The 14,223-nt window shown below is 41.9% G+C and overlaps 1 protein-coding gene across 8 annotated transcripts in view; it reads left to right on the forward strand.

Annotated features, from left to right (window-relative positions):
• plppr2a (phospholipid phosphatase related 2a) overlaps nt 1–6,027 on the forward strand; it is a 78,401-nt gene extending 72,374 nt beyond the window's left edge. For 4 of the 8 annotated variants that reach the window (XM_040045897.1, XM_040045889.1, XM_040045890.1 and 1 more), the window contains 2 exons: nt 919–1,046; nt 2,087–6,027. In XM_040045897.1, the coding sequence (XP_039901831.1) occupies nt 919–1,046; nt 2,087–2,195 (237 nt within the window). In that variant the 3' untranslated portion in view covers nt 2,196–6,027. Of the gene's footprint in view, nt 1–918 lie in introns of all 8 variants that reach the window. The other 4 variants (XM_040045891.1, XM_040045896.1, XM_040045893.1 and 1 more) reach the window with 3 other exon arrangements.
• The last annotated feature ends 8,196 nt before the right edge of the window (nt 6,028–14,223 follow it).

The raw sequence follows: 14,223 nt of genomic DNA on the forward strand, positions 1-14,223 counted from the left end.
TAACTTGCATTTACATAGAAATGTTTGAACTGATGGTGCAGTTCTTGAGACCTTCCCAACTTGTGTAAATCTATAATTCTCATTCTTAGATTTTCACATGGACTTTCCCATTCTGAGTATTGAGTAATCCAGAGAGTACTGTCAAATTCTTTTTATGTTGAGTTGAAAAGTTGTAGAACCAGTTGTAGTCAATCATGATCACTAATGAGAGGTTAATATGCCGTGACCATGTCAAGTTAAAAGACAAGAACCTTTCGTACCACATATTAGAAGATTTAAGTGAATGTATGTCGATATCTGAGTATGTTTGAGTACTTTTGACCCCGTGTGGATTGGAGAACAATATTTGCTATATATTTGCTGTAGCTCAGGTGGCAGAGCAGGTCAGCCACTAATCAGAAGGTCGGTGGTTCGATCCCTGACTGCATGCCAAATATCCTTGGGCAAGATACTAACCCCATGTTTGCCTACTGGTGGTGGTCAGAGGGCCCGGTGGCGCCAGTGTCCTCTGTCAGTGCGCCCCAGGGCAGCTGTGGCTACAATGTAGCTTGCCATCGCCAGTGTGTGAATGGGTGAATGACTGAATGTAGTGTGAAGTGCTTTGGGGTCCTTAGGGACTAGAAAAGCGCTATACAAATGCAGGCCATTTACCATAAACTTGTGCATGAAAGATGTACACTGGAAAAAGAACAGTTCAAAGAAATTATCCAAAGCCCAAAATAACTATAACATTCATGCTCTTTGATAATTCGGTCCTTTTTTCCCCCAAAGCCCTTGTAAACCATTTTGCCACACAGGAAAATCCACTAAGCTGTTACTGAACAATCTGATTAGGTGTTGAATTTGGCAAATGGTCAATTTCTCTCATGTGTCTCATTCTGGTCCCAGTTAACTCTTTATGTTGGTTTCTATCATCAGGTGACTTGTGTGATTAACAACTTCCAACAGCTGCAGCCCGGTCTTCCTCCACCGCGACCCCAACGTCCTGAGTCAATGCTGGGCATGCCGATGGTGACACTGCCCTCCGTGGAGAGTCCACTCGAAAAGTTAAGTGGCCCTCAGGTAAGGGGCGGGGGTGGGTGTGAGGCACAACTGTGCTCACAGAAGGGCTGAGATACACACCCCTTGTCTCTTAACTGAATCCGTGACCTTCCTTTTGTTCCTCAAAGAAGAACAAATTCAAACACGCATGCTCCAAGCCCACCTGCACGCCCAGTCCTAGCAAAACACCCAAGTGAATCCTTTAAATCTCTGCGCACGCGAGGCTTGTTGTACCCTGATAAGAACGCATGTGAGATTTTTTCTAGTGGTGTGAAATGAGCCACGGTTATGTTTCAGTCAGAGGATGGAACAAATTCTAGTGTGAATGTTTGCTTTGGAAAGAGGTGCTGCTTACTCCTAAAAATCCCACAGTGTTACAAATTTTCACGTTATCTGGTTTATAGAGAGAGCCACTTGTGTCTTTAAGGTGAATCAGCAGTTTGGCTGACACACTCCAAGTGTTATTTACCATTTGGATATAATGCAGAGCACTTGGCTGAAGGGAAACTGTGAAGTCAGCAGAGGCTAAAAGAAAATAGTCTTAGCTGTGGAAGCGATCCCCTCAAGTTATATCTGCTCTCCGAAAGCGCTGCATTTTCTAAAGCGATTCTCTCAGGGGTGAAGCATTTAGAAAAATATCGTGCGTCCTCTGTGGTCTCTCACTGTCGCTAACCCTCACCTGACTGCCTTGTTTTCCTCTGTCTCCCACCTTGCCTCTCTCCTTTCAATCTGCTCCCTTGTCCCTCACTCTCCTTCAGCATCTTGCACTCTCCTCCTCCTCCCCACCTTACAACACCTACGTCCAACCATTCTAACCAGCTTTGAATATTTTTTACCCAACGTTGTCACCCCCCCCCCCCCCAACACTATTTCCACCATCTGTTGCCTTATTTCTGTTTTTTGCTCTGTTGAACATCTGTTCTGTCCTCCCCTCATCCCTGTACATTGCTCTTGATTATTCTTTTCTTCACTTTTCTCTCTCTTCCTCCGCCTCCTCTCTGCCCCGTCCTCCTCTCTCTTTCTCACTCCTCTCTTTCCCCTGCAGACTCCGCGGGGATCTCCGTTCACAGAGATCACATGACCATCAGCCCTATCGGTTCCCCGCCACCCCCGATGTCCTCATACCGTCTCGCTCCATTTCCAGCGAAGTCTAGACCAGTCGGAGCAGCACTCACCACAATGCGCCGCCCATCCGGCTGGGCGGTACGCAACATTGCACCGCTCCTATTCCACGCAGGTCTAGACCCCCCACCCCTCCTAATACATGATACACAGCACACACATCCCCCGTTGCCCTCTCAACCCCCGGGGAACCGATAGGCAAACTCTTCAAAGACTTTCTCTTTGTTGGAATACCAGTAAAGTAAAGCTCTGATCAATAAGTACAGAGTCAGGTACATCTTCTTTTTCTTTCCTTTTTTTTTCATGTTGAAAAATGTAACTAATTTTTTTATATGTATATAAACTCAATCACATGAAGCTCACTTTCATCAGCAGTGGTTTGCTCTGTTACAAAAACGAAATCAAACGGTGACCACTGAGAATGTCCGCTGCTTCTTTTTCTCCAACCGTACGAGCGCACGCCTGTTTGAGGAAAGAACCCGAAAGGTGATGGTGAGCTCTCAGGACGCGGCTTTGACGTGCGCCGTGTTGGACCAAAGAAACCCACCTGAGGAAATGTGTGCTGCTGAGATTTACCCGTACAAAACATCCTTTTAGCAAGCCATATGAACACACAAACAAACACACTTGCTCTCCTTATTTCATCCCATGCACGTGCACACAGACACACGCATAAGCACCCACCAGGGTTGAGTAGCAGTGCCCTAGTCAGCTTCGCATGAGGTTTCCCAGGATCAAAGGATCCGTTTCTTATCCTTCACCAGAAGCAAACAGGATGAAGGTACAGACATCTTCACTTGGCTATCAACTTTGTGTTTTCCGTCGCTCTCAGATGGTTGCAATTTTGCCAAAACCTAATGTGAAACAGAAACACACATTGGATGAGACAAACCCAAGCTCCCGAATGCAGGTGGCACAACAGTGAGCCAAATTAAGTGCATCACATTCAGGAGCAAATATTTGTTTTTTGCTTGTTTATTTATTTTTTTATTCTTTTGCGAAAAGGAGCCTTCATACAGGACACTTCTCTGTGATGCCAACTGACTTTTAAAAAAAATGTCTCTTTCATTTAACTGTGGAACAGCATCGCTCATCCCGAAGTGGCGTCTCCTTTGGCTGCGTCGTGTAATTACTGTGATTTATTTCTGAGATTTTATTGATATATTGATTTACTGACGTTTGTGTATATACGGTGTGGTTGCCATAAGCGCTCCATGTGGCGTGACAGTTTTGCTGATTTTGATTTGCACACTCCCTCACGATCCACTTTTGTCTTTTGTTCTCTTCATTTGCCTTTGTTTGCTTTTCCTTTCTTTACAAATACATTTTGTTTTTTACATTCTCCATTTATCTCTCTTCTCTGTGGTGTCTGTATCTAGGCTAATATGCCATCACTGTGCTGTGAAATGTTTCCCTCTGCTGGACAAACAAACACACACACACAAACACACACACACACACACACAAACACACACACACACACAAGCACAGACACACAAAGCACAGAAGACCTCGTTTTACAGACGTAAACTCTAACATATTTGAAAGCACGCACATGCACAAGCACACTTATACCCCCTACTTGTTACTGTACTTTCCTTCTCCTCTTCCCCACTTTCTAACACCGAACCTGTAAGATATTGTACATAGCTCTTTTTTCTATTGAGAGTGTGATTTTTACACGAGCATCACCAAGACTCTGTGTGGCGATTGAAGGAAAATCTTGTTTTTGTTACAATGATGGACAATTCGTGCAGACGTGCTGAACCACTCTGACCCATCAGTTGGAAAGTACTCAGATGACTCACTTTTTGTTTCAATTTGCTGCGTCTGCCTGTTGGACTGAATAAAGCTGGATTGGAAAAGTCATTTTACTCTGACATCAGACACTATGTGATCCTGACTTTCTGAGTTTTATGAGGCCATTTTCACTTTCCTTTTTTCATGCTTTGATCATCCATCCATCCATCCTCTACTTTTCAGTTGTGATGGGGCAAGAGTGAGGTTACATCCCAGACAGGTCAACAGTTTATAGTGGGGCCATAAATTTAAAGCATAGATATCTAAACACCCTAAGAGATCTATTTTTCCTTTTTCAAGGCAATAGGTCAAGCTGTGAACACACATTTCACAAATTATTGCATTCTAGTTAGCACTAATACTTTATCTAACAGCTTTCACATCCAACTTAACAGATTAAGAGCTTTAATTTGATGAATGGTGTAATATAAATGATGAATGGGCATATTTTCTATTTTGGTTCTACTATGCTCTACTATGATCACCAGCCAGCTGCTAACTTTGTTTGTCTGCTGTCTACTTGGACCAGTTTTACAGTTACCAGAGGTTTCCCCACTGAAGGGAGCTTCCTGCTCTTAAGTCTTAATTATCTAGCATAAAGTGAGACTCATTCATGATACCAGCAGATCAGCTGATCCTCATGCTATTCCACATTAGCTGATCCGACTTATGCTATTTGAGTTGGTGTAGCCTGTCTGCAGTTAATGCACTTCTGCAAGCTGCTTTGCAACCCACCTTGATCACTACCCCTTCTCGAATGCTCTATCTGACTTCATCAATGTCATGTCTATTGTGTAATAAAGCCGCAAGGTCCCAGAAAAGAATAATTGTTGCAGATGGAAATGAGAATAAAAACCAGAATAAAAACCTATAACATGCTTAAAAGGCTCCATATCGCTGAGAAGCAGAGCTGGGAGATAATTCTCCAGGCATGTATCGCTTTTGGTTCCCCATTCATGTGGATGTAAGATAAAGATGGCCCAATTTTCTGATGATAGGCCTGTGTTGTAAATATGTGCCTCTCTGGCTAATCATTAGCATTATAACATTAGTGATAATACGCCATCAGACTGCGTGACAACAACTAAATCCTTCATCAGCCTACATATCTTTAAGTTTTTTGTTAACATTCCTTACGAACGCTCCACTCACACTCTATGTGGCTGTCATAGGTATCATTTTGGAAATTAAAACAAAAAGAACATAACTTCTCTTCATTTTATTTTTTTTTTAATTGTGCTCAGCTAAATAAAAATGACCATATTTTGGAGATCCAAATCTAGCACCCAGTAGATTTTATTTTTCATTATAGCTTCTACTTAACCAAAAGCATGTGTTTGACCATTGAGAATATGTGCTAAACTACCCTTATATAGTTCCCTGATGGATGCTAAGCTTCATTATCATCAGCATCTTGTACTTGTGAGAGGTTTGATTTCACTGAAAAAACAAATAAATAAATAATCAAAACTGTGACATTTTGATGGCTCAGAGAGCCAGGGCTACTTATACCACATACTGTACCTGCAACTTTGTGAAGCTGAGTCAGACATGTGACCTTTGCTGCATGATGGCCCTTTGTTTCATGTGTTTCCTCATTTCTTTCCAGTCTTCAATGTCCCAGTGAAGCAGAAATGCCTTAAGATAATCTTGATGACGAAATGTAACGAAAGTGTTTTCTAAGCAGTGACTGGCTGTAATTTCATTTGCAAGTGCGAATTTGTCATTTGTCCAAATTCTCTGTGAATCCTCTGTGATCCAAAATGCACAAATGAGACACAATCAAACATGAAAGGTAAACACGCCCGCCACGAAGACTCGGATTCTCCACCGGCTCGACTGCCGTCGCCGCAGCTTTACTTTCCTGTTAAGTCTTCGGTAACACATGTTTAAAAATCAAACAACAAACACGCTGCAGTTGATTGACATGTGAATAAAAAGCACCAGTCTCCTTCAGATCTGCTACTCAGAGGCAGGACTGTGTTTCCTTTGATCCTGATGCAGCAAACCCTCTGTTTTTGTAAAGATTTGTGTGATGAGAACAATAAATGGATATTGAAATAAGAAAAGCTGTCTGTGTCAGTCTGCACTGCTTGTTTTGCTGTTGTGTTCTCAGAGTGATTGGCGGTGATTTTGTGTGTCAGAGCTGCTGCATTTGTTTTGCATGTGAACAGGATGCTTTTGTTGACTTGAGGAAAGGAAGCGGGGAGAAAAGGCTGCCAAGTCACACAAAAACTGGACGAAAAAATCAGCATCAGCAGGTCTTATGGAGTGATAGCTCCAAATTTTACATTTTTGGTTAAAAAGGTTATCAATATATAAAGAGGAGGTCAGGAGAAAGTTAGAACAGTGAACAGCCATGTAAAACACAGTGGAGGCTCTGTCATGGTTTGAGACTGCATTTCATTTCGTTTTGTTGGGAAAAAGTGATAACGTCAGGGCTTTTTAGAAAGCCTTCTGTCCCCTTCTTTGTATTTTATAAATGCAGCTCAACTCCTGAATTATCTTCTGATCTCCTGACATGGAGCCAAAGTATCACTGATTAAAAGAAAAAACTAATAACAAAAGGTACAGATTCATTTAAAATGATTAGTCACGACTTACTACATTATTATTCCCATTCCTTTCCCATATACACATGGTGCATATCTCCAGATGACAAATTCTTTACAAATGTGTCAGTACAGCAATGAAAAAAGTCCCACATCCAACATCCTACTTGACAGAAAGTACTTAGCAGTATTACCAGCAGCATGTCTCTATGTTCATTATCATTAAAAATCATGTTACTGGATCGTTAACTCTACATAACCTAGGCCCTTTCTCTCTTGATAAGTCTCAGAGGGTGTCAGAAGTTTAAACATTAGAACAGAAAAAAATGTTATTTTATGCTTTTAAAGTTTTAAAGTGAAGTAGTTGTTTAAATGTAATCAAAATGAGAGAAGTTTTAAGGTAATTTTTCTCGACTTTAATTTTTTTAAATATAAAATCTTACTACCTAAAGTTACTTTTGAATAAATGTATGAAATCAGTTGCAGACAGGGTGCCCTATGTCTCTCTAAAATGTCTAGCTGCTGAGTTGTAAGTTAAAGTAACATTAAAGTGTCACGAAGCAGACCTGCGGTAGTTGGCTAATTTCCACCTCCATCTGTTCCATAGGGAACTCGTCCTGCTTTATTCGTGGCCTCTACTAGAGTAGCTTTGCATACTTCACAGCTCAAAATAACCCTTATTTATCTCGAGCTGATGCAGCCACACACCTCATCCACTGTCTGAAACATGCTGTTTTAGCTTCTCTTCCATTAAGACCACCTTTAAGCTAGCATCGGGCACCCCTCCTAACAGGGTTAGGCTATCCACTTTCATTGACATTTATAAAGCCAGGAGTAGAGAAAAAGCCTTAAAGTATGGCTCATAGGGATTACTCGCACATACACTGACCTCACTGAACCCTTGGCCATCTTTCTTATGAACCAGCACCGTAACAGAATATATATGGCACGATCTGATGAGATATCCCCGCGTTGGTGTTGTTCCTACATCATCATTGATCCAGGATCATCAACAATGCAACTGATCAATGCTTTAGGTTAGCAGGAGCCAAGACATTAGATAATGCTGTTAAAACTTTCACAAGCGAACCAACACGAATAATGTAAATCTGACTAACATAACATCATTATGTTGTATAAATGAACAAATAAAACAATTGAAATGCTGATAATTTGTTCCAGAAAGGAGTTTTAGATAAACAAAGCCTTTTTTATCCTTTTGTTTTTGCTTTCTATCCCCACTTTGCAAGGCTATGACATCACAAAATGTGATTGGCCAATTGCAACATTATTATGATGCAGGAACTCCAATACAAGGATATCAGATATATTGCATTTAAGAAAGATATTAAGAGAATCACTGGCATATATGAGTAATTCAGAGGCTGTGATGTTCAGACTTGTTTTTACGCATCAAGCTCCAGAAACTATTCACAGTCTTCCACTTAATAATGACATCATCAGGGGACATGCTGTTCCAACTGTTCTCACAGGCTGCTCCGCATGACTGCTGAACTGTTAAGTCTGCAAAGTGTTCTTTTAAACCTACAGCACAACTTTTAAAATATTCGAAAAAAAGAAACCGAAAACAAATACATACATAGTCTCATTCGGCATAAATTCCCAGTCTGTTTAAAGCTGTGTGACACGGCAGGCTCAGTACTGCCATCATGTGGGGTAAAGCGTTCCTTTCCAACACACACCTGAGATGGAGCTCAATGATTGTGAAAGGGAATTATAATCTTTTAGCCCAGTTATTTTCAGAGTTTTATTTAAAATATGTTCAAATGAATGAATTAAATATGAATTAAAGGAAGTTAAACCACGGTGTCACGCGTGCTGGGAATGACCACATGAAAACCATATGAAACTTTAAATTCAAAAAAATTAAAAAAATATGCTTTTTCTCATTTTCTTTTTAACAACACTTGACTGGCCACTCTCAAGGGGTGCATGCGTTTGCGGGTTAAATCCACACGATGGCGTTGTACATCACAGACATGTAAATATTAAGGGAGGGAGCACAAAGTCGGCTCCAACAAAGCATTCATCCTCCAGACGTGAAGAGACATCTCAAGCTGTGTCATGAAATGAAAGGAACAATCAAAGTTTCTAATGAGAAGATCTGCACCTGTGCACGCTAATGAGTTATAATGGCATCCATTTCCTTAATGTCACAGATAATGGTAAGAACTGCTTATACGTAAGCGTCTGCGCGCTCTGCCACTCTGCACGTGTGATTTGCACAGCGAGTGGCTCTTTTTTGACAGATTTTTTTTCTTTTTCTTTTTTTTTTTTTTCTGGAGGGAAATTCGGGCCCATGAAACATGGAACACTATCCACGGAAAGCTGATCAAAGAAACCTTACAGTACAGCTGACGCTAATTGCAACCAGCTCAATTCTCCAGACTTTTAGAGAGATGCACCTGCAATTCCTAAAAATAAATAAATAAATAAATATATTTTTAACTGCCTGACTGAATGTAAATGACTACCAAACATCCCAGTAAGAGAGGTTCAAAGGATGGTGCAGTTTCCTGGTGAAATCCCACCTGCAGCATCTTTCTGTCTCTTTTTTTTCTTGCCCATACAGGCCTCATTAGTGTGGGCAGCACAACTCCTTCTGTTAGTTTGCTGGGAATTTTAATTCCACTGTCTTCTTCTCTGCATTCCTATCGCAAAGGTTTTCTTGTAATTTTTGGTAATTTTATTTTCAACCAGAAAGCTCTTTTGGGTTTGAAGGTAAACGTGATCGGGGTGACCAAACGCTTTAATACCAATTCGGAGCAGAGAGGGTTTTGCATGCTGGGGATGAGTGCGCAAAAAATACGACTGCAGAATGTGCACTAAGAGATTTCTTAGAGAGAAATCATGTCATTTTTGTCTTCTTCTTCTTCTTTTGCATAAGTGGAAAAGAAATGCACTGGAGCAGTGACTGTCCTTGTTATTGTTTCCAGGAGTCTGGTGATTTATGCTTATGATCCTGATAGATACAATCAACATCTTTCAATTCAATAGAGAGAAAATATATTAAAAATTCAAAGCTGAAGCCGTCTAACTGATTTATGCTTCGCAAATATGCATGACGTGGAGAGGCAAAGGTGAAAACACAACTGATCCTTTATCTCCTTCCCGAGTCAGTAAAACTGGACAGTCAAGTTGCATATGGGCAAATGTGGACCATTTGCTCAGGAGATGATATCAAGTGAAGGTTAATCAATATTTATTGAGTAATTTAGCGAATTTAGGTGACCCATCACTAAACCTTAAATGATCTCTATTTTTAGCCTGTCGGGCTTCAGATTTATGCACATGTGTGAGCAGTGTGCACAAGGCTGAGAGATCTTCAAGTTTTTCTCTTTCCAAACCAACAAACAGCAAAAAAACACAACCCCACTATGCATCACATCTTCTACATAATGGGAGAAAGTGTAGATCTTTAACCCTATTATGCCCTTTTTATCATATTTGATACATGAGTTTCTGAGACCTCTATCTCATCAACATGATCAGTACTTGCCATAATTTCAAAATGTTATGGACAAAACTTTTTTTTTTGTCTAAAGTTAACATTGTTGTTACAAAAAGTTGCACAAAACGCCCAATGTATCGAAATGGACAAAAAAAATATAATAAATATATAATAAAAATATATCATTCACAACACGATATAGCAAAGAAAAATGTGGATTTTGTTATAAGGGTTAATAAACATCTCAGTTAAAAAAAAAATCTGAATTTTCTGGTTATTTTTTGATGGGTTGGGTCTTACAGGGTTAAATATTTGCAAACATAAATATTTGTTTAAATATTTGCTGCCCTTTTAGCCACTTATTAGCTTGCATTCAATGACAAGAATACAGGCACCAGTCATTTTTGGTAGATCAATTGCTTCTTAACACAAAGCAATCACATGGAAGAAGCCCAACACTTTTAGGCATTAAGATATGGTCAACTTGGCCTCCTGAAGTTCAAACTGAGCATCAGAATGGATAAAAAAAGGTGATTTAAGTGACTTTGGACTTGGTGCTAGATGGGCTGGTCTGAGTGTGTCAGAAACTGCAGATCTGCTTCTCCACACAACCATCTCTTGGGTTTACAGACAATAGTCTGTAAAGAAAATATCCAGTGAGCAACAGTTCTCCAATGCCAGAGGAGAATGGCCTCAACTCAATAACCACTCATTACCACCTAAGTATGCAGAAGATGATCTCACAATGCACTGAAGTCAAAGTAGATGGGCTACAACAGCAGAAGACCACAGCAGGTACTTCTCCTGCCACCTAAGAAGAGAAAACTGAGGCTACAACAACTATCACCAAAAACTGGTTCAGGCTGCTTCTACTGAGCATTGTTTAAAGACCACAGGCACATGTATACAACCGCTGTGAGTCAGAAGACTCACAAATTCCATCTGCTTTTATATTTTCTTAAATATTTAAATGAAAAAAGTGCACAAACCTCAGAGTATCGGACAACATGTTACTGTTGAGAGGTTGTTCTCCAATACTGTGCTGGACCTTACACAGCCATTCATATCATATGATACACGAGTTGTATAAAGTCCAACCACATCTTCAGCTCACTGCTGGATTATCTGTCACTACAGGAAGTAACAAGCCTTCTGAAATGGTTGCCTTCATGTAATGAGTTGCTACTTTTAGCCAGGAAATCCGGTCCTGATTTTAATAAAGTTATGTTATGAATGAATTTTACATTGTTGCAAACATTTCAGCAAGACTCTTTATGAGAGGGACTTCAAATCAAGCTGTGTGTCTTCTGTACGATACCACAAGTTCTTTTGACATCTTTCCACTTAGAATTTAAATGTTCCATGCACTAAACAATATTTGTTTGTTTTTTCTTGAATAAACTTTCTATTATCCAGGTTTATGCAGCGAACGCATTTCAAGCAGGTTTTATTTTATTTATTTATTTTATTTCCAAAACTATAAACAGAATAATTTTACAACTCAGTAAATAAAATAATATCTTCACAATAATTATTTCAGTCTTTTGCTTTTTATTTCGTTGTGTGTTTGAGTGTGTTTAAAGTGTTGCCGTGGAACCTGATTTGAATTCTCACTCCTGTAGTTTTGATTACAGCAGGGCGAGCAAGCGAGCAGGCAGAGGAGAGGCACCACACAAAATCTATAACAAGCAGACGATGGGGGCATTCCCACTCGAATCTCAAATTCCGTCCCACTCCACGTTGTCTCCCATCTGCCGGGATATGGGACCTGTTTCTAAAAGCGGGTGCTGTAGGTTCGGGGCATCAGTTTCCCCCTGACAGTTTGGAGGTGAGGCACAGTCAGCTGAGCTGCTCCACTGAGGAAGTTGCACATGTCATCATCGTGGTTAAGTGGAGGAGAGGAGGAGAGACAAGCCGGATGAGTCATGATGGAACAGAGGGAGACGTGGAAGGGAGTGAGGGGAGAGAAAGTCAGAGTGTGGGTATATGTGTGTGTGTGTGTGTGTGTGTGTGTGTGTGTGGTGCTGTATTGAATTTCTATAGAAAATAAGCCACAGAGCAGGTGTAGAGAAACTTATTAAGTTCCTGCTTCTCAATCCTCAATCTCTTCTTTTATTTATGTATGAAAAATAATGCACAGAGGCGGGCACACTCGTGCTGAACACACACACACACACACACACACACACACGCACGCACTGATACCAGATGTCAGCTCAATATTAATTTAGTTAAATTATAATTGTTCAGGCAGAACTACAGGCTGACACAATGAAATTACACATAACTGTGAGGTATTGATTTTGTGTTATGTGCAGAGGGTGTGAAATAAATTGAAAGTATTACTACAGCATCGAGCAAAGTGTGCAGCACCGACAGGAACATAATGTATACACTTAAATCCTCCCTCTAACATGACTAGCAATTACAGATGCCCGGTGAAAAGCAGGAAGATTCAATCAAGCAAAGTTGAGACTCATATCCAGCGGTGGAGTGGGGTTAATTAGTATACTTGGCTTTAACCAACCATTCAGGATGTTGGAGGGGTGGAGGGGGAAGGGGTTGAAGGATTATGTTTGTTTAGATACACGGGCACAGTGTCCGCAGATAATGTCTTCATTAAGTATTGATGCTGCTGCACACAGCACACAGATAAACCCCGTATCTCCTCAAGCGTACATGCGGCATTTCCTCCACCTTGACGCCTCCTCCTCTCATGCCCGTCTCCCGCCGTCTCTCCTGCTTTATCTGAACATCCGAGAAAATGTGTAACCACCCCCCCAACACACATCCCCCAAAACACACACACACACATGCACACCCACGCATGCATGCACACACCTCCATAAGCCCCGTGCTTTTTCACACCTGCACCTCCTCTCTCCCCCTCATCCCCCCGTCTCATTCACTCCCTTTCTGTTTCTTTGACTTGAATATAAGCGCAAGGTACACACTAAGCCTCCCCCCAGACCCATTCACCCCATCTTCAACCCTCCACCCACCTCTTGCCCGACACACACACACACACACACACACACGCAGCCCCTTCACTCCTTGCATTATCTTTCCCGGAAATTGCATTTCCAGCACAGCCAGGGCCCCATTATGAAGAGGGAGCGACATGCTGTAACCTTTTTAAAAAGCCATTAGTGATGCACCTGCCCCTCCCCCCTTCCACCCCCCACCCCACACACACACCCGCATCCCTCACTCACAACCAGCCACCCTTCTAGACCCCACCAACCCCTTGCAATTCATAAGTACACCCGCTAACCCACCCACCCCTCCCTCGTTTCACCCTTCCTGACCCCTCCCCACTCTTATGGCAGCTTGTAATGTTATTAGGCCGTTTCTACAGCCATTACCCGGCCAGCTCCCCACTCCCCAGCTGAACGTGGAGCAGATGCGGAGGGAGCAGCACAGGGCAATGGGAGCAGTGATAAGTGTGCAGAGGGTCAGGAGGGTTTTGTTGAGAGCGGATGGATGGATGGATGGATGGATGGATGGATGGATGGATGGATGGATGGGGAAACACATAAAATGAACACATGCAGTAGAGGCAAAAAACCAGCTAGGAATGTGAATGAGAGGCGTGGTGGTTGGAGTTCAATCGATGAGGGTAAACAGCGGACTGTCTCGCCGTCCTTCGTCTCTGCTCCCTCTTTCAGCCCCCCTTATCTAAATACAAATAGTCACTGTACGGACAGACCTGGGTATCACACTGCGCGTGCACGAATGTAAACAGACGTGGAATAATCCACACACACCACAGCAGCAGCAGTAGCAGCAGCAGCGGCGGCTCAATACACAGTCGGCAGTGAGCCTGTTGGAGGAGCTCTATTGTTGTTGCACTGTCATGTAGTGTTGTAGTTGTGGACCACACTGGCTGCATTATCGTCCTATTAGAATGCAGAGACGAGCCAAGGGGGGCAGTAAAGTGGGAGAGTGGAGTGCTATGGAGCAGTGGAGAGAGAGAGAGAGGGCTGAGACAAGCCAGGCACACAGACAGACACTAAATCCAATTGCATGGGCAGGTTCCAGGAAGCGGATAGTGAAAGATAGGGGAGGAAAAGGAGGAGGAGGAGATGAAGGAAAAACTCTTTTTTCCTCCCCCTCTTCTTCTTCTTTTTCTGTGCAGCACACATCAGAGTCTGCAAGCTCTAATGCAGCAGCTTGTAGCTTAACTGTACTGTACAAGCCTACACAATACAGCTTCAGCAGCACGGCTCAGCCCAC

The sequence above is a fragment of the Simochromis diagramma genome, unplaced genomic scaffold (assembly GCF_900408965.1).
Source record: "Simochromis diagramma unplaced genomic scaffold, fSimDia1.1 OVJJ01000150.1, whole genome shotgun sequence".
Taxonomy (NCBI): domain Eukaryota; kingdom Metazoa; phylum Chordata; class Actinopteri; order Cichliformes; family Cichlidae; genus Simochromis; species Simochromis diagramma.